At 37.9% G+C, this 22,796-nt stretch overlaps 1 protein-coding gene across 3 annotated transcripts in view; it reads right to left on the bottom strand.

Moving 5' to 3' along the window:
* Positions 1-243: 243 nt before the first annotated feature.
* LOC106058491 (uncharacterized) overlaps positions 244-22,796 on the bottom strand; it is a 135,006-nt gene continuing 112,453 nt past the window's right edge. For all 3 annotated transcript variants that reach the window (XM_056019712.1, XM_056019713.1, XM_056019714.1), the window contains one exon: positions 244-481. In XM_056019712.1, coding sequence (XP_055875687.1) covers positions 342-481 — 140 coding nt within the window. In that variant the 3' untranslated portion in view covers positions 244-341. The remainder of the gene's footprint in view (positions 482-22,796) is intronic.

The following is a 22,796-nucleotide window of genomic DNA, read 5'->3' as shown; positions in this document are numbered from 1 at the left end:
TTTAAAAAATCCACTCGTATAATAAATTTTAAAAATTAAATGGTTGAATTTCGGAAAAGAACCGTTGCAACAGAACCTTAAATGATCTAAAATATCACGATTATCCGATTTTCATTTTCTAGTTTCTAAGATCTAAACGGGACGGACGGACGGACGAAAAGACAGACAAACCACAAAAGACAAAGAATATTTCCCCTTTCGGGGGCCGCTAACAAAATCATTCTTTTTTTTTACAAATTCATAAGGTTTATTTTCCCTTTTTAATACAATCTAGTATCATTTTCTTAAAATTTAAAGTATTTTAGAATATACAAACTCAGAAAAATAATAACAACTAAACACTATAAATTTGACGTACTGAAGTATTTAAATCTAGCTCGCTTAATCCGCAAACCAGTGTTGGCAGTTGTGGTTGCAGAAGTTGATTGTGATGTTCGTTGGCTAGAATGTCCATAGCTTGCTGTTGATGACGACATATGAGCTAGGGAGAATATATACACGTAAAAATAAAATCTCTAATGGACGTCGTGAATCTACGATACATTTAACCTTAATAGTAACACATTTCAGGATATAATACAATGCCATTTATTAGGCTAAAATCATGTGCCAGGATGAAAAAAAAAATTACGTTAAAAAGGTTACAAAGACAGTTTGTGGGTAAACACAAACTCAAAATCGGCCCCCAAAGTGGTCCACCCAGGCGGGTAAAAAGGCAGATTTCAATATTTTCAGAAAGAATATCAGAATGAAATTCTATCAAAGGCAAATGACAGAGAAGAATGGAGAAAGAAGGTTGACGGATTTTGCATGGTGCCCTGACGGTGCAGCAGACCAAGGGATAGTTAAATGTAAAGGTGAAGTTAGATGTGAACCAGGCCTAACTGATGTCTTATAATGATTAACTAATTGGTGTAATTGTTTTGTAAAGGGTAAATTTCTTATTCAAAGCCTCAATGAAAAAAAAATTTAAAAAATTCCTTTAGTTATTTCCATAGACATAGTAGATATCTCCACAGTTCACGCGATATTATGAAAAACTACTTATTAAGTTTTGTTTCACATTATGTTCCACTTATACTAAATATTTTTTTTCTCTTTAAAAATAAAAGTAAACATTCTTTTAATGTAGTAGTTAGTATGACAGAACTTACTTAACTTTATAATACAATTGTAAAAAATATGGCATAATTATCACCCTTGCCAAATAGCTCCAGTGTTGCGTTTGTTACTATTAATCGTGAATTGTTGTAAAAATGGTGTATTTTTATGAAAAAACTGCTTGCATACTTGATTTTAAAAAAATAGGTTTTACGCTTTCAGAAAAGAAAAAAGTAGCCGTTGCATCAGAACTTTGAATGGTCTGAAATATTATGATGTCAGATTTTCCCTATCTTTTCTAGTTTACGAGATCTAAGCGGGACGGACGGACGGACAAACCACAAAAAACTAATAGCGTCTTTTCCCCTTTCGGAAGCCGCTAAAAAAAAACAACAACAACAAAATACAAAGTGTAATGGTATCAATAAGTTAGGATCAGTTATGTAATTATATGTATTTTTACCAATTGTATTGTTGAGATTTTAGCTTTCTCAATGCGCTATGATCCTATCACTTGTCTGGACCAGTTGTGAAAGGGGGGGGGGAAAGAAAGGGGTATCTTCAAGAATGTTTGCATAATCGTTTTTTAAATGCACACAAAAACCTTTCACCTCGGGCTCAAGTACTCGAGGGGACTAATTCAACTCATACCACATCATCTGTCAATTACGATTTCTTTCCCTTGCTCAAGATACCAAATAAAATAATTAATTACCAATAGTCAATTAATTAATTGGTTAATTTTTTAAAAATTGATTTTGATTGTCATGTAAAATAATTAATTGTGCAAAATTTCAGCTTAACCCGAGATTGGGCATGGGAGAAATAAAGTGTACAAACTTTTTACGATGATGTAACGTTTGCTTTCGGTATTTGAATGTCTACATTCTTACTTATAAGGAGATGAGCATTGACTTACATAGTACATGTTTTCATAAATCCGACATACTAATGTTGAATAGCATGAAATTATACTTCCTTTTTTTAAGCACTCATAAACATAAGTACCTGGTGACGTCTAACTCAGTTCAATTATTGGTTTGAAAAGCCTGAGAGACGGTAGTTTCTATTGCCAACAATGTTTGTGATACCTAAAAAGGGCAAATAGGAAACTACGAGCCCAAAGAGCTGTTTTTTAATTTGAACTAGTTATTGTTCTTTGTAGAAGGTCACTTAAATGGCCCCACAAATTAGAAAAAAATGTTAATGAAGTCAAGTTATTTGACATTGCAGCTTTTGTATGAAATAATAGGTCCATTATTGGTTTGGATAAAAGACTTTGCAGTACAACTTCTCAAACGGTAATGATTAGACGTCTAACATTACAGTTTTTGTATGAAATCTAGGTAAACAGAAATTTGCTAATAAGATATTCATTACTGCCTAAATATAAAAGTTCTTATCTTCATCTACATTGTAACCTTAAAATCTCTAGGGTTCAGGGTAAAGATTGGATTTTCTAACGAAGTAAAATGCTGTACTGGAACACAGGTCTTATTATTCTAAAGAAGGGTTTCTTCACATCTATTTTCGAACATAAAAGATGGAGCAGTAAGGTCTTATTTTAAGTTAGTATTTATATTAAGGAAAATTTATATTAAGGAACATAAAATATTACACAGCAAAATAAGACTATGCTAATTATACTAACTAAGCTACCTAAAATGATATTGTCAGTCAGTTGATGAAAAAAAATACTTGACCGACTAGATGCATAAATGACGTCAATTTACTTTTGTGTGCCCCTGTATAAAGTCTAAGCCTATGGGAGTAAATACATAAAGTTAAAAAAAAAACAAATACACCAAAAGTAGTCAATTCGTTGACCGCGCAAGCTGGAGATCATGTTCATTGTGAGGGATACAATTATCAGTATAGACCATTGGACAGGAGACGTCGAAAATTGCCGTATTAGCGAAACCTGACTTAGACGCCTTCGTGCAATCGCTATCTATTTTCATTATCGACCTTTCCGTTTCTGGAGAGTGTGCTGCCAAGGTAGGCGACCCTGCATTTATTTCCTATCAATTTATCTTAATGCTTGTATCCGAGTAGGCTTGACATGAAGCAGGTAAATATAAGACTTCCGTTTTTTTGTGTTATTAGTGAGGCATGCTATTGAAAAGTCACTGATCATTTTCAGAGCAGACATTTAGGGCAAATAGCAGCTCCCTAATTAATGCTGATTTTGTTTTATACATTGCCTCGAGCTGCCTCCGGTTGGATAGGCCACCATCAAATACATACGTTACATTCATTCCGTTATTATCACTATTAATGAATGCATCTGTCAGCATAGAAGAGAACATGATACTGAACAGTGTGAGTGCTAGGACACAACCTTGTTTATCAACCTTGTGTTCTTAAAAAAAGCGACAGGAAGGCAGTCTTGATTTAGAGTAGCAGTGATCGCAATGGCATCTGTTTCGACTGTTGGAAGTCTATTATAATGTCTTGTGGTAGAGGTAGATTTCCCAATGCCTGAAATCTTTCAGAGTCTGGTCTTAACTGTCCTTGAGAGATGTCGTAGCATACGAGGCACACTTTATTAGCCGCAATAGCACTTTTATCTTTATTGAAAGTCATGCCGTATTTCTTAGCAGCGTTGAGAAATCTCTGTAGATTCTGGTCGCAGATGGTAACGTTCTTCACGTATGAGAACGTATCCTGTAGTCCTTCCTACTCAATTATTGTGTTGATCGTCCTTTGAAAGGCAGCGACTACATTTGTCTCTGGAATGCGTCAAAACTGATAATGCTTTCCGCAAGCCTCAAAAGCCGTATACTGCTTTTCACCGTGCTTAATAGGTTTCTGGTGGTAAGCGCTTTTGAAGTATAACGAACTGTCTATTGAGTATTCAATTCAAACTTTTGGCACGGGGTACGCGTCAAAGTAAGTGAATCAATTAAGGTTTGACTATAGTCGATAACCATTCTCTTTTTTTTTGCCTTTTATTCGTTGTTACAATGATTAGGGCTGGCCACGGGGACGTGAAAGGCTCACTAATTGTGTCCTACAGAAGTCTCTTGTTGTCAGACGTTCATTTCTTAGCTCTGTCTGATTTGGCTCATTAGAGAGGTACTTGATTACTTACAATTATTTATTATTAATAAACTTCAACTCCATGAATAACAATAATACTTTCCATGAAATAAGACTGATACTTTAACACTTTAATAATACCCAAAAGGACACAAATAATGACATCAACTTCAAAAGATATTTAATATACAAAACACTAGTCCAGGAAAACAAAAAACTACCAACTACCAATTTCCCGCTATCATACAAGGGAAACTCACATTCAAACCCATCACGTGTAGACTGTTCACATTCATGCCTGGGGAAAATAAACAAAGGGATATAACTCTTTCATACTTAAATAGTAACAAAGAAATAACACATTCACTCTCACCATACCTGCCCCTGATACTTGTCTTCAGTTTAAATGAATTAGGAGTCAGACATAGAATATTTTTTAGATTTAGTGGCAATGGGTGATAGTCAGGAGCTCCTTTCGTCTGTGTGCTTCTTCCAGCGTGCAGACTGTGACGAACCGTTTTAGCTCACTCAAGATATCACTCAGGTCTAAGCATTTAATTAATTTATTTACACTCCATTAGTCATCAATTGCACTAATTTAGCGATCAAGCGCTAAAAACACAGCCACAACCCCTTCAATCCAACCCCACCCCCTATGGCAGAGATGTCACATTTTACTATCCCCACCTTGACACGTGCCACACTAGACTCTTGACTAGAGTACGCTCCCCTTTTCTTATCTTGGCAAACATCCGTTGATCCCCCCCTCTTGTGGGGAGCGGCTGGTCACTTCAAAGGGGCCATTCAACTCGACACCTCGGGCGGCAGTCTCCCCGTTCGTCTAGCGCAAAGCCATTATCAAGGTATAATTTCCTTTGATCCAGCCGAGCTCTGATACCCCCCCCCCTCTTTTCTATCCTCTGACCTAACTCCCTGGACTTTCAACTCGCACCTTCGCGCGGTGTCTATCTCCCGGAAACGCCGTCACGGTCAAGCGAGGATCTCTTTGTCAAAGACGCCAGATAGTCTAGACCACCTTTGCACTTATCTCCCGCCACTCACCCCCCTTTCTATCCACGTGTATATGGACAAACTTCATCGTCCGATTTCATTCACGCTGGAGAGCCCACAGGGAGCACATCTATCTCTTGCTTGAGCTCTGGACTATTTTCATTCCCTTATTTCACTTTGGATTGGTGCTTTTATTTATAGGCTACATCCGCCTGAAATCTTAGCAACCTAAAGCTGATAGCTGATTTGTTGGCACCAGATCTGTAGACATCAGTCCTACTCATCCTTCAAGAGTCCAAGCAACAACGCTAGCCACAGACTCGTCACTGGCTTAACTGAATGGTAGACGCAGCTTAGCTCTGCAACCATACAACGTTGGACTGCACTCGGAGCCTGGATCTACTACGCCAGCCCACTAGCAGACAGCATCAGTACCAGCCACACCCGTCTCACCAGTGCAGCACAGGACCAAAAGCTAAGCCACCAGCCTAATGAAACTCAGACCACTTGGTTCTAATATCTGATGATGATAATCTTATATATGTAAATAAGCTAGATCCCATAATAGCAACTGTACAGCATTTCACCTTTCATTATCTTATTTTGTATAATAAACTGTACATATTTTACATCTAAATATAGCATTTTTTGCCTGCATTATAACGCTGTGCTTGTAGTTCATATGTGCAAATGAGGATTCTCAAACTATAAAATCCCCTAGACACCCGAAATGGCCAAATCTTAATCCGACTTGTCACACAGACCTGAAGAGTGTTCAGTTTTTCTTCAAATGGCTTCATCAGTTTTTTGTACTGGCTAATAAAATATAAATATAGGATTACACTACTACTGAGAGATTCGCACTTTCGTATTGTTCATCTTTGTACTTTATTTTAGCGAAAATATGGCCGTGAGAAAGATCTGTAGAGGACATGTAGATTCTGTTTCTGGACTTCCATTAGTACTTTTTAGCAATTGAAGTGAAGAAGATATATAGCTTTCACTGCTCCCCGTATCTACGAGAGCCTTCAAGGGTACTCCGAGTATAGAAATAGTTGATTTAGTAAGACCGGACGCTGGTGTCGATGCCCAGGAAGATCCAACAGTTTTTGTCCTCGACGTCTGATCGCCCTCTTTTACTATGGCTGAGGTTACAGATTTATGTGTCTCTTTGGTTAATCTACAGACTTTCTGGAAATGACATTTGTTCCCGCACAATTTGCATGTAACGTCACCGGAGGGACATCTAAATTATTAGTGTGATTTCCATAAAAGAAGTATCTTTTACCAGTAGCCACACTCACCTCGTGTTCTTTGACTAGATCTGATTTTGGCGTTGGAGAAAGCCTTCCATATCAGCGCTGGCTCCACAGGGAGTTTTAGTGTTGATGCTATATGCCATAGCAAGGTTATGGGAGTACTCAAGTTGCCTGGCCTCTTCATAAGCGCTTTGTATAGATAAGGTAGGCTTCTCTAGGAGTCGTAGCCTTACGTTGTTTGAAGCCAGTCCAGTTATGAAGGCGTCTCTTGTCCAAATGTTCTTCCGCGGTAACAGCTCTGAAATCACAGACTTTTGCCATGTTTTTCACCTTTAGTAAGAATGAATAGACAGCCCGTTTTCTTGTCGAAAGTGAGTGATCATGTGTCTTGAAAATAATTTCACTCTCATATATTTTGATATATTACAATTGAATCTTCAAACGTTGCACATTCGCTTCTATACTGGAATACGCTGGAATATACTTAAGCTTTCCAATGTTTCTTTTTATCCATCTCAGAGTGAGAGACTGAGGACATAAAATGTTTCAATGTTCTAAGCCAGTGAAACCACTTCTCAGCAGCCAATGGCGAGCTAGGCTCTATGTCTAGTTCTTCTGGGTTTCAATAGACTTTTCATTTTTTAAACTATTTTTACTTGAGAATAGTGTTGCAAGAAATTCCAAATAAGACACATAAATCCATATAATAGAAAACTTCTAGTTTAATAAATAATTGTAAGAATTGAATTACCACTGTATAGAACCTAAAACAAGGCTTTATTAAACTAGAACGACACATGAACTGACGAAAGAGACTTGGACAGTAAGACACTAAATCAATGTTGTGAACACATTCTCACTACGTTACACAAACATAAACAAGTAGTAACTATTTTCCTGAGCATTACTTTTATTAAACTATTGAGTCTATGAACCTATGCATTCGGGAATTCCCTTTCAAGAATGTGACAGTCTTTCAAAACCGATGTTGGATTTAGGTCTAGGTGTAGTTCTCAAGCCAAATTTACATGTATTTATTTTTTACTTTGAAAAATTATAACAGTCAAACTAGAGTTTTACCCTGTGTGGACAATGCGATAGTAATTCTTTTCTTAGCGATATACATTAACTGTTTAATTTCTAGGAAACTCGTCAGAACCATTTTTCAGATCTCGTCCATGCAGATTTCAGGTTCCTGGTTCCATGAAGTTCTGACTTAATAAGAGGTATTGGAAAAAAAGAACATTTTTACACCCCCCATGTCCTCCCCCCCCCCCCCGAGAATATACCCTGGTTTATAATATTTTAATTATAGGACTTTAGAGCTAGACTTAAAAAACGATGCGCAAAACATCCTTGATGCTTAATTTATAAAACACTTGAATAAATATTGCCTACATGCGGAAATACATGATTTTCTAGTTTCCTAGTCAAATTTAAATTATTTTCTTTTTATATTTTAAAAAATTATAACCGTCAAGCTAGAGTTTTACTTATCTTATCTTATATAATACAGACGTTACTTCAAAAAAAGAAGATGATTACTATGAGGGTTTTATGCGCCCGTGGCCACTACAAATATTAGGTTTGCCCACAGATTATATATAAAAAATGCATATACATTAAAAATAAATAGGTTTAAATATCTATATAAATTATAGAAGCTTCTGATTCTTATGATGAAGAGGCTAAAAATACCGTTTATATAGATCTGCATGTTATTCTTAAAAGTTTAAAGTAAGCTATGATTATGTCAAAACATTCACGGAATGACGCAAATTTAGATAAGTATTAATTCATGCTATGCAGAACTGAGTTGAAAGTCTTGGGTTGTCATGGAACAAGATGGCGAGTGTACCAGCTGATGGTGACGATACTTTGACTGAGAATAACTTCGGTTGGATAATAAAATTAGAGAACGATAACCCAATTAGAAACTACCTCTACACGGGGATGTTTATGTTAAGTTTCATTGAATATCGAAATGCTATTGACTCAATTATCTCAGGGATCAAACTTATGAGAGCTAGTAGTCTTAACCACAGACTGTTTCGAAAAGTACTTGAAGATTTGGAAACTAAACATTCAGATATTTGGTACCTCAACAGTATCCACTGGCTTAACATGGGCAAGGTATCAAAAAGAGTTTAGGGTCTCAAGGAAGATACTGTTATGTTCCTTGAAGAACATTAACTGTGACTTTGTTACTAATATTTCTAATGAAGAGTGGAAAACAAACTTGATGTTTACTGTCGAAATGTATAAGCTTTCCCATTTTTCAGACAAGGAAGCGAAAACAGATTTTATCATTTCCCTTTGTTAAATTGTGCATCTACTAATAGTGAAATGGTTGAAAAGTACAAGACTTATTTGGATTCCTATAATGTGAAATTTGAAAACAAATTTCAAGACTAAAACTTCACCATTTAGCACAGAAGCTAACATATCTCCAAGCAAGTTAGGACATAAAGTAGAAGTTCAAGTAAGTTCTTCCTCGGAAGTTTTATGGAGTTTTGCCAGAAGCTGCATTTCAACACTTAAAACTTTGCTATTGAACATTCCCATTATTTGGGTCCACATACATTTGTGAACATTGTCTGGTATGAGAATAAACAAGTGTAAAAAGAGGTCGATGCTGACTGACTGTCATTTGAAAGCTGTCACGAGGATAATAATAAGTTTGTTTCACACTTCCGGAAAATTATGCACGCGAGTAAACAGTTAAATACATCTTATCTTATATAAATACATCTAGTACAACTGTACGTTTGTGGTGAAATACCATATAGAGGACAATAGTGTAGTAATAAAATTTTAGTAAAAATGGTTTTAGAAATTACTAACTTGTAATTCTTAAATGGGAGTGTAAAAATATAAAATGCAAATGTAGAGTTCAGTATAATTGTGAATTAAAAGACATTATACATAGTTAGCTATATTATTTTTTTTAAAGTTGTAATTACACACACACACACACACACACACACACACACACACACACATATATATATATATATATATATATATATATATATATATATATATATATATATATATATATATATATACGCCCCCCCCCCCCCGTTCCCAAATTTAAAAAAAAATGTGACACTTGATAAAAACTATGTTGTCCACCCCTACTCCAATACCACGGATACAGATTTCGGCCTACATGCTATTGAAGCCTTTCAAATATTTTTAGCACTCAATTTGTACGAAACAACCATTTGCATATCTATATTATAAAGTAGAATGTGTGGTGTATGTATGTATGTATGGATGGATGGATGTTACTTATAGACATCAAAACCGCTTGACCAATCTTGATAAAACTAGGCAGGAATGTTCCTTGGGTACTAACTTAGACCGTAGTGTATGTATTGTAGCCCTAAAACAAACTTAAGACCCTCAAAAAAAAATAAAGTTGTCCGACTCTATTACAGCTATAGTATTTTATGGATCTAGGCCATGTCTACAATGTTGACATGAGAAAAGATAGAAAGGATTTAGACCTAGATCTAATTTTAAGAAATACACTTTGCGCAGATAGTTTTTTACTTTGACACATGAAAAGACAAAAGAAGATCCATTGATTTCATTATATAATAAAATTAACCTTCAATTTTGTGTTTCAAAAGCATTTTTTACATTAATTAGTTCCTTATATCTGTGATTACAGATTTCCTGACGAACATTCTTTCATTAGACAATTCCGTAATGAATCGCGTACTAAATATTAATTCGTTTAATTGTTTACTTTATAATCCCATCCCTAGATCTAAAACTCTAATTCAACTCTATGATGATAAAACTGCTCTTCGCACAGATAGTTTTATAGATTAACACATGAACATACTAATTATAGTCCATTCATTTCATATTTTCATGATCAAATAAACATTCAAATTTGGTTTTCTAAAGCATTTTTAAGAGACTACATTCGTTTACGAAAGCTGCGAAGCCGAGTTGAGATAGGCCTAGATCTATATTCATTCATGAATCCCGTACTAAAATTTATTTCGTTTAATTGTTCACTTTATAATCCCATTCCTTTAACAAAGCTATCGCTCTTTTCTTTTTTAATAGATATGTATGTATCGGCTTCGGGTAAACCAATTTTCGCAAAAACTAATTTTATTTTCGTAGCGAAAGAAAAAAAACTTGAAAGGATCATTAGCTAACTTTAACATACATCTAAATCCAATCCACTAGATTAGTAAACACAAACTTAGACCCGCAGGCCGCGGGTAATGTCAGGCTAGTTTTAATTAAACAATAAAAACATTTTAAAAAATAAATGTTTTAAAAGAATACCTTTATTATACACCATATACAACCTAAAATATTATAAAATGTATAAAAAAAAATAATTTGAACAAATGTTTGGTTTAAACCAGTTATCGAACCCATGGTTTTAACTCATTTATCATTTATTTATTTTTTACTTTTTATAACGGTCCAACTCGAGTTTTCCCGTCGTGTGCCTAACGAGCGAGTCATTCTGTCCTGAGTGATATACGTCAACTGTTACATTTGTAGGAAAATCGTTTAAGTCGTTTTTTTTTTTAGATCCGCGACGCGTCCAGGCTTTAGGTTCAATGAAGTTGTGTTTTATTGTAAAAACAAAAAGGGTTCCAGGTATAATGTAGTTCTGAAGTTTTATTGTAAAAACAAAAAGGGTTCCAGGTATAATGTAGTTCTGAAGTTTTATTGTAAAAACAAAAGGGTTCCAGGTATAATGTAGTTCTGAAGTTTTATTGTAAAAACAAAAAGGGTTCCAGGTATAATGTAGTTCTGAAGTTTTATTGTAAAAACAAAAGGGTTCCAGGTATAATGTAGTTCTGAAGTTTTATTGTAAAAACAAAAAGGGTTCCAGGTATAATGTAGTTCTGAAGTTTTATTGTAAAAACAAAAAAGGGTTCCAGGTATAATGTAGTTCTGAAGTTTTATTGTAAAAACAAAAAAGGGTTCCAGGTATAATGTAGTTCTGAAGTTTTATTGTAAAAACAAAAAGGTTAGACGAATTTGTACGCGCTGCCGCTTCTTTTGTTTTAGTAACAAGGTCAGGAAAAACAGCAGTCATGTTTCAGAAGTCAGCCCCAAAGACCATCTTGAATGTACATCTCCTTAACATAATGATTCATTTTACATATTTGGGAAGCGCAGCATCAAAGGACGCACCATTGTTTTGAATTAATCTGGGTGCCCCAATTTCGACACGTTTTCCCAAAGGTTTTCATGTCCTTTGCTCAAATCTATAAATACAGTAAAGAGATTTGAGCCATTCCTAAGTAAGTCAGCTTCTAGATGTTGTAGTCTAGACAGGATTTGCCAGCAATGGATAACTGGGATAAGCATTGATTTTATCTAGTTTCTTTTTTCTAGTAGATATGAATAATGGAGGAATCTTTTAACTCCTGGGGATATTTTTTTTTGTTTCTGCATGTCCTGATAGGTATCTCAGCATGGATGGATTCGTTGACGTGACAACCTGAACATCATTCCACGTCTTCAATCTGACATCTGGCATTGAAGTCACCAAGTATGAAAAGTTTGTCTTTTTGGGGTGTTTTATTTATAACAGAGATAAATTCCGTGTAGAAGCTTTTCTTGATGTTGTCTTGGTTGGATGTAGTTGGGGTACATGTTGACATGAGGTCAGGGGAAGTCGTACAATCATTAGACGGTCATTTATACTTTTTCTGGTAGCTCTGCTAGCTTTTTTGACTAGTTTAGATTTCACCACAAAGCCCACACCAGCTTCACGAATTTCCTCACGTTTTTTTTTATCAATGTATAAACAAATATAGCCTGCACCGACTTCTGTTATCTGACCTTCGTCTGCAAGTCGCGTTTCACTCAGGGCAGCAATATCTATATTGTACCTGGCTAATTCTCTTGCAACACGAGCAACACGACGTTAGGAACAGTTGGCTTCAGTGCAGACCAGGCGCCGAATGTGAGTGTTTGGATTTGTTTCTTTTCGTTTTCTACTTTGTCCCGCAGAGATTAGATCCCGCAGAGATTAGATCCCGCAGAGATTAGATCCCTTCCAGCAGCGAAAGACTGACCAGGGCACCTTTTCCATCCCCTTCCTCGTGCTTAGGCATTCCTAAATAGGGCTGCATAGACGCTCAGACGGCTACCGGGTATATCCACACCTGCCACTTCGCCATTGGCTATCACCACATGGCTTTTGATTGATGAACATTGGAGATGAGAATGTGGATTGCGCAAAATGTATTAAAGTTAGGGAGATTGGCGCTGCATCAGTGTGACGAGATGTTTAAATAGTTATTTTCGGCTCGTTTGTTAAGGTCTAGGGGTAATTAATGTATTTATCCCGCTCAGATATACAATATTTTTGAACTGGCACACCGCAACTAACAGTAAGAACAGACCAGTATAGTAAATTTATAAATTAAAAATGATTTAATGACTAAAAGTTTACACAAGATAACTGATAAAAAAATAATCTAACCAACAAATAAAATAGATGCATTAATAAAGAATAATTGCTCATAATGAATGAGTGAATGAGAGAGTGTTCCTATGTCTTGACTACTTATTTTCTTAGCTGCTAGCCGCCCGCGGGTCTTCTTCTGGTGGTGGTAGGGCTGGCACTCGGAAGGATAAGTCATCCGGCTCCGTCTTAAGACATCGGCTCGGGATGTCCTCTATGCTGTTGGCAAGCTGGCTCTAGGGTAAGGCCACTGCCTGTTTAGCGGTAGAGAGAGTTGGTGCAGAAGGCTAAATTTGTAGTAGCTACCGTAGAATGATCTCTCAGCTGCAGTATCTAACTTGTAGATGGCCGTGCTAACTCACATCAGTTTATTTTCAGTAGCGAAGGCTGCTCTAAGCAGTGGGCGGTAGTTATTGGGCAGTGGACAGCTTGGGCCGGATACTGGGCAGTAGGCACTGTGGATACAGGGCAATATTCAATGGCCAAGGACAGTAGGCAATGCCTTTTTGCTGACAGGTATTTAATAGGGGGGGGTAATCTCCGGTTACAGCTTTACGTGAAAATCTGGCAGATGTGTGAACCAGTTACAGCAACCAGTTACAGCAAGCAGTTACAGCGACAGCAACCAAGCCGTTAGTCCCTAATGAAACCTGTATGAATTCTAGCGGGCCTATCTTAGAATGCTTTGGTCTCTGTTTATATAAAGATAAAACTTTTTGTTGAACACGTGGGCAAGATAGCTAGTAGATTTTTTCACATGTATCTATATACTGGAGATATCAGGCGTCAGCTCAAAATTATATATATATATAATTCTCTTCTTCGCTCAACAGTTTGGACGAGCAAGAAGTAAAGGAAAGATCACTCTCTTATTTTAGCGGATAGTAACCCCACAAAAAAACAGGAGGGGGGATAACAAGTGGGTTTTCGCACGTTACTACGGATGGCTGCGCGCTGGACTGTCAAACCCTGCCCACTCCCATCCCCCTTCGTCCTGCGGGAGGTTTGGACTAGGAAGTAAACTCTCTTCAACTCTGAAGGAACATCCGAAACATGTAAAACATTTTACAAACAAACATTTTGCAAACACTAAATTGCAGCGCCGGACTTAACCATTGTGACCAAGAAGTCATGGAAAGAGAACAAGTAATCTACTATGTATATTCATCCGTCACTAAATAGCAGGACCCGACATAACCATTGTGGGGCCATATGCGAAACGAATTTCGCGGGGCCAAATTTCGGTAGGGAAGCGGATAATAAGTGAAATTTAAGAGTTTGCACTAGAAAATTAATTCGTCTATGCATTTTATTCATTCTTTACTACGTACAGAATTACGAGCCTTGCGTGTAGCAAAGTCATACAGTATCTCATACATACTAATTCTTTTTCCTTCATAGATCACACTCAATAGCAAGAATTACCAAATGTTTCAATCAATCTTTGAGAATTGTTGACCTCAAGTAATTCTTCATTAGTTTGAGGTGCGAGAAGCTTCTTTCACCAGATTACACAATTACGTCTGATGCATAATGCTGTTTTTATTTATCTCGCGTAGGATTGGCGTTTTCCATATTAAATGACACCCCAAAATGACAATTTTTGTCTATATATTCCGTATATTTTAAGGACTTTTTTGGTATCTTTTGCAATTTCGGGAGATTTCCAGGAGCTCCTGGTAAATCGACAGGAATGCGCGGGAAATCTAAGCCCTAAGGCCGGCCCTGCAAAATAGCGGCGTATGCTACGCCGCCGGTCGACTAGTGGTCTATATTCGTTGTCTACCGTGTGAGTAGGGACTGTCTCTGTCCAACCTGTGCAACACCATTCTTACAGCGGGCGGGGGGGGGGGGGGGTAAGGTGTGAATAGTTATTAAACGCTGGTGCAGCGTCTATTGTGTCGTTGGTCACCCGTCCAGCGGTCAATAATTAAAACTTAGCCCTAGAGAAGCTAGTTTATGTTTTAAGTCGAGTTTCGTCCCGTGAAGCCAGTACATTTATCGTGACGAGAGGGGATAAATCATAGAAAACTTAAGTTATGGGTGGACAAGAAAATAATTCGTAAAGTTAAAAATAGAAGTTTCTTACGATTTACTGGGAAAACTCAAGTGAACTTTTGTATGCAAGTTTCGTATCGTCACAATCAGCTTGCATAAACCACAGTAAACATGACGACATCATATCCAGCTAATTTCAGTGGCAGAACAGGGTCCAGACGAGAGATGGTTTGAGATGCAGAGGATGACAAGTGTGCTCCTCTTGTCCCACAGTGGTCTGAACGTTCAACATCGTTTTCTAGGTGACAACTAATTGCCCTGGTAGTTTAATTTGGTGACTTGAGCTCCATGCAGCCACTACTATACTTCACATGCTGGGTGCTGGACTGTGACCATAGTTTCATCAGATGCTAGCTCTTGCTATCTCTTACTTGGTTTAGCCCTAAGTCGAGACGCTTTGGCGGGCTGAGGCCGTATCCGCGTGTGACAACTGCTTGAAACACATATAAGAGCAGATATTCTAGTGTTGACCAAGGTCAATGAACTTCTAAACAAGCCCGACTGCCCAGTTGACAAGAGCTACTCAGCTTCCTACAAAAAACTATACACTTCTAATAGTACAGGTTTGGTGAATGATTGATTAAAGTTATTTAACTTGCCTTTAAGTCAAATTATTATTTTTTAAAATGCGAACAGTGTTCATATATTGTTAGTGATACATTGAGAAATATGAATTAAAATTATCCATACAAATTCATAAATAGCAATAAAGTAAGTAATGCATACCTTTTGTTTTAAATCCGCAACACGGCCCGCGTGTCTTTATTTGCGGTAATTTGTGATATATTCATTGATTAGAAACAAACAAATAATAAGGTTAAAAGTAAAGCGAATGTGAATGTAAAAATAGTACGAATGGAGCTATTAAAATAGCTAATCACCCTATGGATCAAGAGATTTTAAGTTCTGCGCATGCGTAACCTTTCGGTTTTGTCTAATGAAAGAAACGGAAATCATTGGACTATATTTTGTATAGTCATGTATCCAAGTAAAAAACTATCTTTGCAAAGTGTAGTTCTTAAAATTAGATCTAGATCATTTTGAACTTGTCTTATGTAAACATGGCTACATGACCTAGATCCATCAAATAGTAATACTTTCAAAGAGTTGGGCAGCTTTTGTGTTTGAGGGTATTAAACTTGATTTAGGGCTTATTTAAATACGTTACCGTTCCAGTTAGTATCCAAGGAACATTTATGCCAAGGTTTATCAAGGTTGGTCAAACGGTTTTGATTTCTATTCAGAACATATAAACATACATACATACATACATACATACATACATACATACATACATACATACATACATACATACATACATACATACATACATACATACATACATACATACATACATACATACATACATACATACATACATACATACATACATACATACTGACACGGATGAATGTGTGTATGTATGTATAATCTATTTTTACAATCTGCGCGAATTACCGGAAGTGTGTATCGTTGTCAGACAGAGACCAGCTTGTGTGATATGCAGTAAAGCTGATTAAAGTTTATGTGTTTGATCTAGTGGTTTCATTGTTTTATTTCGTTAACTACAACTGAACCAGGGACACCTAGACGTATCGAGACCTGGGGTAGATTCTATCGAGTTATAAGTAGATAGAGAAATACAAAAGGAAAGCTGTGACATATTTGGGGGCTCGTTTATCTAGTTACTTTACTTAGTCTTGGAAGACATTATGCAGAACTGCGGTTCGCCATTGTGAAGTCGTAAAGTGTGTGCGCACAGGTGCAACGGCGGGGAAAAAAAACTAAGTCAATCAGCCGAGACGAAACTAGATCAAACACAGTGATAAAGTAATTTGTATTGTTTATATTTGATGTTACACACATAAACAAGGATGGCAGAGAAATTATCACAGGTAATAGCCGCTGGAGAAGAGATGGGATTGACTGGAACCGCTTTACAAGAGTGGATAAAAGAAAGAGAAGACAAAGATCGAGACTAAAGAGCTAAAGAGAGGGAAGTGAGAGCTAAAGAGAAAGAAGCTGATGTAGAAATACACAAATTGAGAGTTAGAGAGTTGGAGCTTAGGGAGTCGAAAGGAGAACTCAAAGAACATATAAAACCTGTATGGAAGCCAAAGTTGCCACCTTTTAATGAGAATGTGGATCAAATGGATGCATATTTGGCGAGATTTGAAGTGCATGCTCAAGCTACCGATATACCTAAAACTCAGTGGGGAAGTCATCTTTATACATTATTACAGGGAAAGGCACTGCAAGCTTGTATCAACTTTTCTAAGAAAGATCTAGAAGCATATGACAAGGTGAAGGAAGTATTGTTGAAAAGATACAACTTGACAGGTGATGGGTATAGAGAGAAGTTCCATAAAGCTAAACCAGAGAGAAACCAGCCATTCCATGAATTTGTTGAGGACATTACAAGATACTTAATGCGTTGGGTAGAATTGTCTAACTGAAAAGACATTCGAAGGTCTCATTGATCTGTTCATCAGAGACAAGATCCTCACATCTTGCAATCCTTAGTTAGTGGCTTTTCTACATGAAAGGAAACCGAAAGATGTGCCAACAGCAGTCAAGTTGTGTCAGCAATATATTACTGCACATCCAGAGCAGACAATTCAGAGAGAGGAAGACTTGATAACTAGCAAGTTTGCCTTGGCTGCAAAGACTAATGATAACAGCAGTCGCTTTAAACAAGAATGGAGACAGGACCGTCTGCAGAAAAGAAGTGTTGGTGAAAAAAGAAAATGTTTTAAGTGTTTCAAAACGGGACATTTAGCAGCCCAATGTAGAAACAAAAGCCTATTAAGACGAAATGAGACTATGGTCTCAAGCAGAAGTCAGGAGTTTAAAACCAGCAACAGGGGAAGACCGACTGGACATCCATACAATGCGTCAGTTTGCATAGACTATCAACATGGTGAACAACTCCCTCATGAATCTGATCAGATCCAGATGGCTGGAGCTGTAACTTGTGATGCTGGGAAATTAAAAATGTATCCTGGATTTGTTGGGAAGAAATCTAATTGGGTCTTGAGAGACACAGGAGCGACCACAATCGGAGTGAAGAGATTACATGTGCACCCTCACCAGTTGACGGGTAAGAAAGTCCAATGTATGACATTTGGAGGAACAATTGAAGAATATCCCACAGCTGTCATTGACATTGATACGCCATTTTTATCTGGGAAAGTTGAAGCATGTGTGTTGGAGAGGCCTGCAGCTGACTTGATTCTAGGAAACGTGACTGGCATAACTGAGCCTACCATCACAGATATCTACAAATGACAAAGGTCAGCAATGTCAGAAGTTACAAATGCGGTAACTAGATCTCAATCTGGTGTAATAGAAAACATGGGACAACCGATCTTAAATAGTCAGATTGAACAGCCAGAATCAGAATTAACATCCAGTTATGAATGGAAACAAAAGGAGGACCAAACATTGGTTGATAATGAATCTAGAACCAGCTATCAACATGTCGTCGAGCTCAGAAAGTGGTAACAACATGTCAACTGGCAAAGCAAGCATTAGAGAAAGTGGTAACAACATGTCAACTGGCAAAGCAAGCATTAGAGAAAGTGGTAACAACATGTCAACTGGCAAAGCAAGCATTAGAGAAAGTGGTAACAACATGTCAACTGGCCAAGCAAGCATTAGAGAAAGTGGTAACAACATGTCAACTGGCCAAGCAAGCATTAGAGAAAGTGGTAACAATATGTCAACTGGCAAAGCAAGCATTAGAGAAAGTGGTAACAATATGTCAACTGGCAAAGCAAGCATTAGAGAAAGTGGTAACAATATGTCAACTGGCAAAGCAAGCATTAGAGTCACAGCACGACACAGAACCATTGTTAACAGAAATAAAACTCTGCGAACACTTCAAGGAGGAAGCCTTGTGTATGTACTACTACCAAGGAAAGACAGTAAACTGATTGTTCAGTGGCAAAGACCTTTTGAAGTAGTCAAGAAAATAACTGCAGTAGATTACCAAATCAATATGAGAGGAAAACTGAAAACATTTCACATCAACATGTTAAGAGAGTTTGGTGGAAAGTCACTGTGACAGGTGGGGAAATGTGACGTGTGTTTGGCGCGTTTTATGTCTAGGGGATGATTATTTTTAAAGCTATCACATACCAACCTATCAGCATATGAATCGGGAGCAGACACGCAACGAGACAAGCAATGAAAGATAGATACAAAAGTTAAAAATGAAGAATATTTATTTACATAAATATACATATAAGAATAAAAAGGGGGAGGGTTTGCATCTATCTCTAAATAATACTAGCTTTAATCATCACTCTTGCACCTAATAAGAGAGTATATCACTTTGTCCTCTGACTTAGCTGGTTTTCCTGTTGATGTCGCAGCTGGCTGTGTCCTGGCTTGAGGTTCTGCAGCTGGAGGTGGCGCTCTAGCGGATAGAGGGACGCCGGTGATATAGTTCTTGTGGAGTCTCAATCCCAAGCTCTAGTATCTGTAATGGGCACAGTAGGGCGGGTGGCCGGCTACCGTGGGCACAAGGTTACTGCGGGCAGAGCTGATCTGCCGTGGGCAGCGTAGTTGACAGGATATGTCCAGTGAGTTGCAGAGGGTTGGCGTAGCTATGACGTCCCACACAGATCTGAATCTATAGGGACGTCGCACCTAATAGCTTGACAGGTGGGCTGTCGAATAGGCGGGCAATGCCGATAGCGCCAAGTGGTAGAGTTGAGTAGATCTCAGTAGGCAAGTGCAGTGCTGAATAGCATTAAGGACATAAATAGGCAGGTAAATCCAATAGATAAATAGGCAGACACCTGAGGGAGGCTGCGGATGAATAAAGACAAGTTAGGACATGTCTCTCATGCATCTTATCGATGCCCTCGACTGAGGTGCATTCGTCAGATTGGTAAAATTGCTTTAGAGCACAATGGGGAGATGATGACAAATGGGATTTGGAAAATAGATGGCCGTTAGTAGCAATATACAAATGTACATAAAAGGGGAAATAATAATATAAAAATGTACATAGAAGGGGAGATAATAATCTCACATAAACAACACAGGTGGATAGAGAAAGAGAGGGGGGGGATGGGCGGTGGTCAGCGACCCAGACGATTTGTTTACATATGACCCTGGGTCGAGAACAATGGAGCGCTCTTGAATGGAGAGGGTGTCCGTTTAAAATGAGTAAAGGGGAGATAATTCATAACTCTTTTCTAGACGCAGTATTAGTGTGCTAGTAAAATTATCACGGTTGTCAGCCGAGATAAAGAAAATAAAATAAGATGTACAAATATATACATGGTTGCATCAGCGATCAACTGAGCAACGTAGCATTAATAGATTAATGCAATACAAAATAAATACATAGGACATGTTTATGTTCTCTACTTACGCCAGTGAGAAATACACAATGCACTAGTTAAATATAAAAGACATAATAAAATACACATAATAGTCTCCAGTGAGAAATATGCACAAAGTAACTAAGATGGAACTTGTGATTAAGTTCGGCTTACCACCAGGTATTCCTCTAGGAGAAAGAATGTATGAAGTAGTCCAGACTCAATAGCTCAACGACAATGAGAAATAAGAGGGTCTGATTTGATTTGGATCTACTTTATATATGCCTGAAAAATGTGGGCGGGAACAGGAAATGTCCTAGGCTAAGAATTATCTTACACGTGGGTGAGGCAGACTTAAGATGGGAGTTGCACATTTGGAAGGTCAATGGGCGTGTTTGTCCTTTGTGGTCTCCTAGATCAAAGAGAGAAGTGGGAAAGGGGGGGGGGCGACTTGCATCCCACACAAGGTGGTGTCCACTGCGACCGTCCTTCAGACATTCGGCGGGAAGACAAAAGAGATTGTGTGTCTACCTTTCCCCGATCAAGGGCAGATAAATGAAAGGACGCGCCTTAGCTATCTCCAAGGTGGTCAACTAAGTCTAGCCTGGAGCGGAAAAGGTGTGGCGGGTGAATGATTTAGGGGTAGGATGGACAAATAATAAAAAAAAAAAAATAATGAAAAATAATAATTAATGCTGTGATAAATTTGAGTGACTCTGACAGCGAGTTTTTGACTTGTCACAGTCACATGAAAGTAATGCTAACACTGATGAAGTAGTACGTTCCAGTTGTGCGATAGTTAATGAACCAGAGAAGGACGAAAATGAATTGACTGGTTCATTACTATCTGTATTAACTTTAAAGCAATCAGAAACTTGGACAGATTGCAAAATTGAAGAATCACTATCAGTAGAGCAAACGAAGCAAGTGAAAGGAGTACTGACTAGATATGATGATATATTGACGGATGTACCAGGGAGAACTGCAGCCATTAAACACGACATCATTCTCAAAGACTCTGAACCAGTGAAACAGAAACCGTATCCAGTACCTTTAGGGTATATGAAGGAAGTGGAAGAAGAGATTCAATTGATGCTGAAGTTAGATATTATATCTCCAACAGAGTCACCATACACGGCACCTATGGTGGTGGTTAGAAAAAAATCAGGCGCAGTAAGAATATGTGTTGACTACAGGAAGCCTAACAAAGTTACTGTGCTTGATTCGGAACCATTACCCAATCCTGAAGACTTGTTACCTCAAATGGCAGACGCAAAATTTTTTACAAAGTTAGACCTGACCCGTGGGTATTGGCAGATACCTTTGGTAGATAAAGCTAAACCACTTACAGCGTTTAGTAGTCCTTTTGGTTTATTTCAATTTAATGTAATGAATTTCGGGCTTGTCAACGCACCAGCAACGTTCAGCAGAATGATGAGAAAGGTGTTGTCTAATCTACCCCATGTACTGTGCTACCTAGACGACATCTGAATTCATGACATTACTTGGTCAGATCACCTACAACATCTAGAAATGGTTCTAGATACATTGAGGAGAAATGGTTTAGCCTTGAGACCATCTAAAGTGGAGATTGGTTGCAAGAACATTTCCTTTCTAGGATATGTAATTGGAGGACACTCACTGAAACCGCAACCTGAACTACGACAACGGATTATGAATCTTCGTCAACCAACAACCAAAAGACAGGTCCATAGTTTATTGGGACTATGCAACTTCTATCGAGGGTTTATAGCAGATTTTGCAGAGATGACTGAGCCACTCACAAACCTGACCAGAAAAGGAGCACCCAACGTGATCAGATGGTCACATGACTGTGAAGTATCGCTGCAAAAGATAAAGAAGGCATTTGCTGAGGAGCCGATCCTGCGTCTACCTGACTGTCAGAAGGAATTCATACTAGCTACTGATGCATCTGCTGTTGCTATCGGGGGATGCCTAGCACAGGAATCACAGGGCATTCTACATCCGGTTATGTACGTCAGTAGAAAGTTGTCTCCAGCAGAACAACGATACAGCACCGTAGAAAGAGAGTGCTTGGCAGTTGTTTGGGCAGTAACCAAGTTGGCCAAATACCTGTTGGGCAGAACATTCGTACTCCGCACAGATCACGCACCCTTACGATGTTTAAACACACGTAAGTCGGTGGGCCCTGATGCTTCAGGACTTTCAGTTCAAAGTACAGCATATTCCAGGTAAAGGAAACGTGGTAGCGGACATTCTGTCACGTTTATCATACATATAAGCCTACGTGGCTTCTTACAAGCATGTGTTGCTTGGTCAAAGACTTTGTGTCTTCAACAGACTTTGTTGCTTGATGGTAGACTTTCTGTCTACAACTAAGACTTTGTGTCTTCATCTTTTAAGACTGTGTGTGTTCATCTTCTAAGACTGTGTGTCTTAACTATAGACTGTGTGCCTATTACATTGCAGTCTGTGTGACTACATTAAAGTCTGTGTGACTATGTTCAAGTTGTTTGGATACATAAACGCCTGTGTGGCATATTC

The sequence above is a fragment of the Biomphalaria glabrata genome, chromosome 2, assembly GCF_947242115.1.
Source record: "Biomphalaria glabrata chromosome 2, xgBioGlab47.1, whole genome shotgun sequence".
Taxonomy (NCBI): domain Eukaryota; kingdom Metazoa; phylum Mollusca; class Gastropoda; family Planorbidae; genus Biomphalaria; species Biomphalaria glabrata.
The sequence above is the reverse complement of the archived record's forward strand: the minus strand, read 5'-3'. Positions and strand labels throughout refer to the sequence as shown.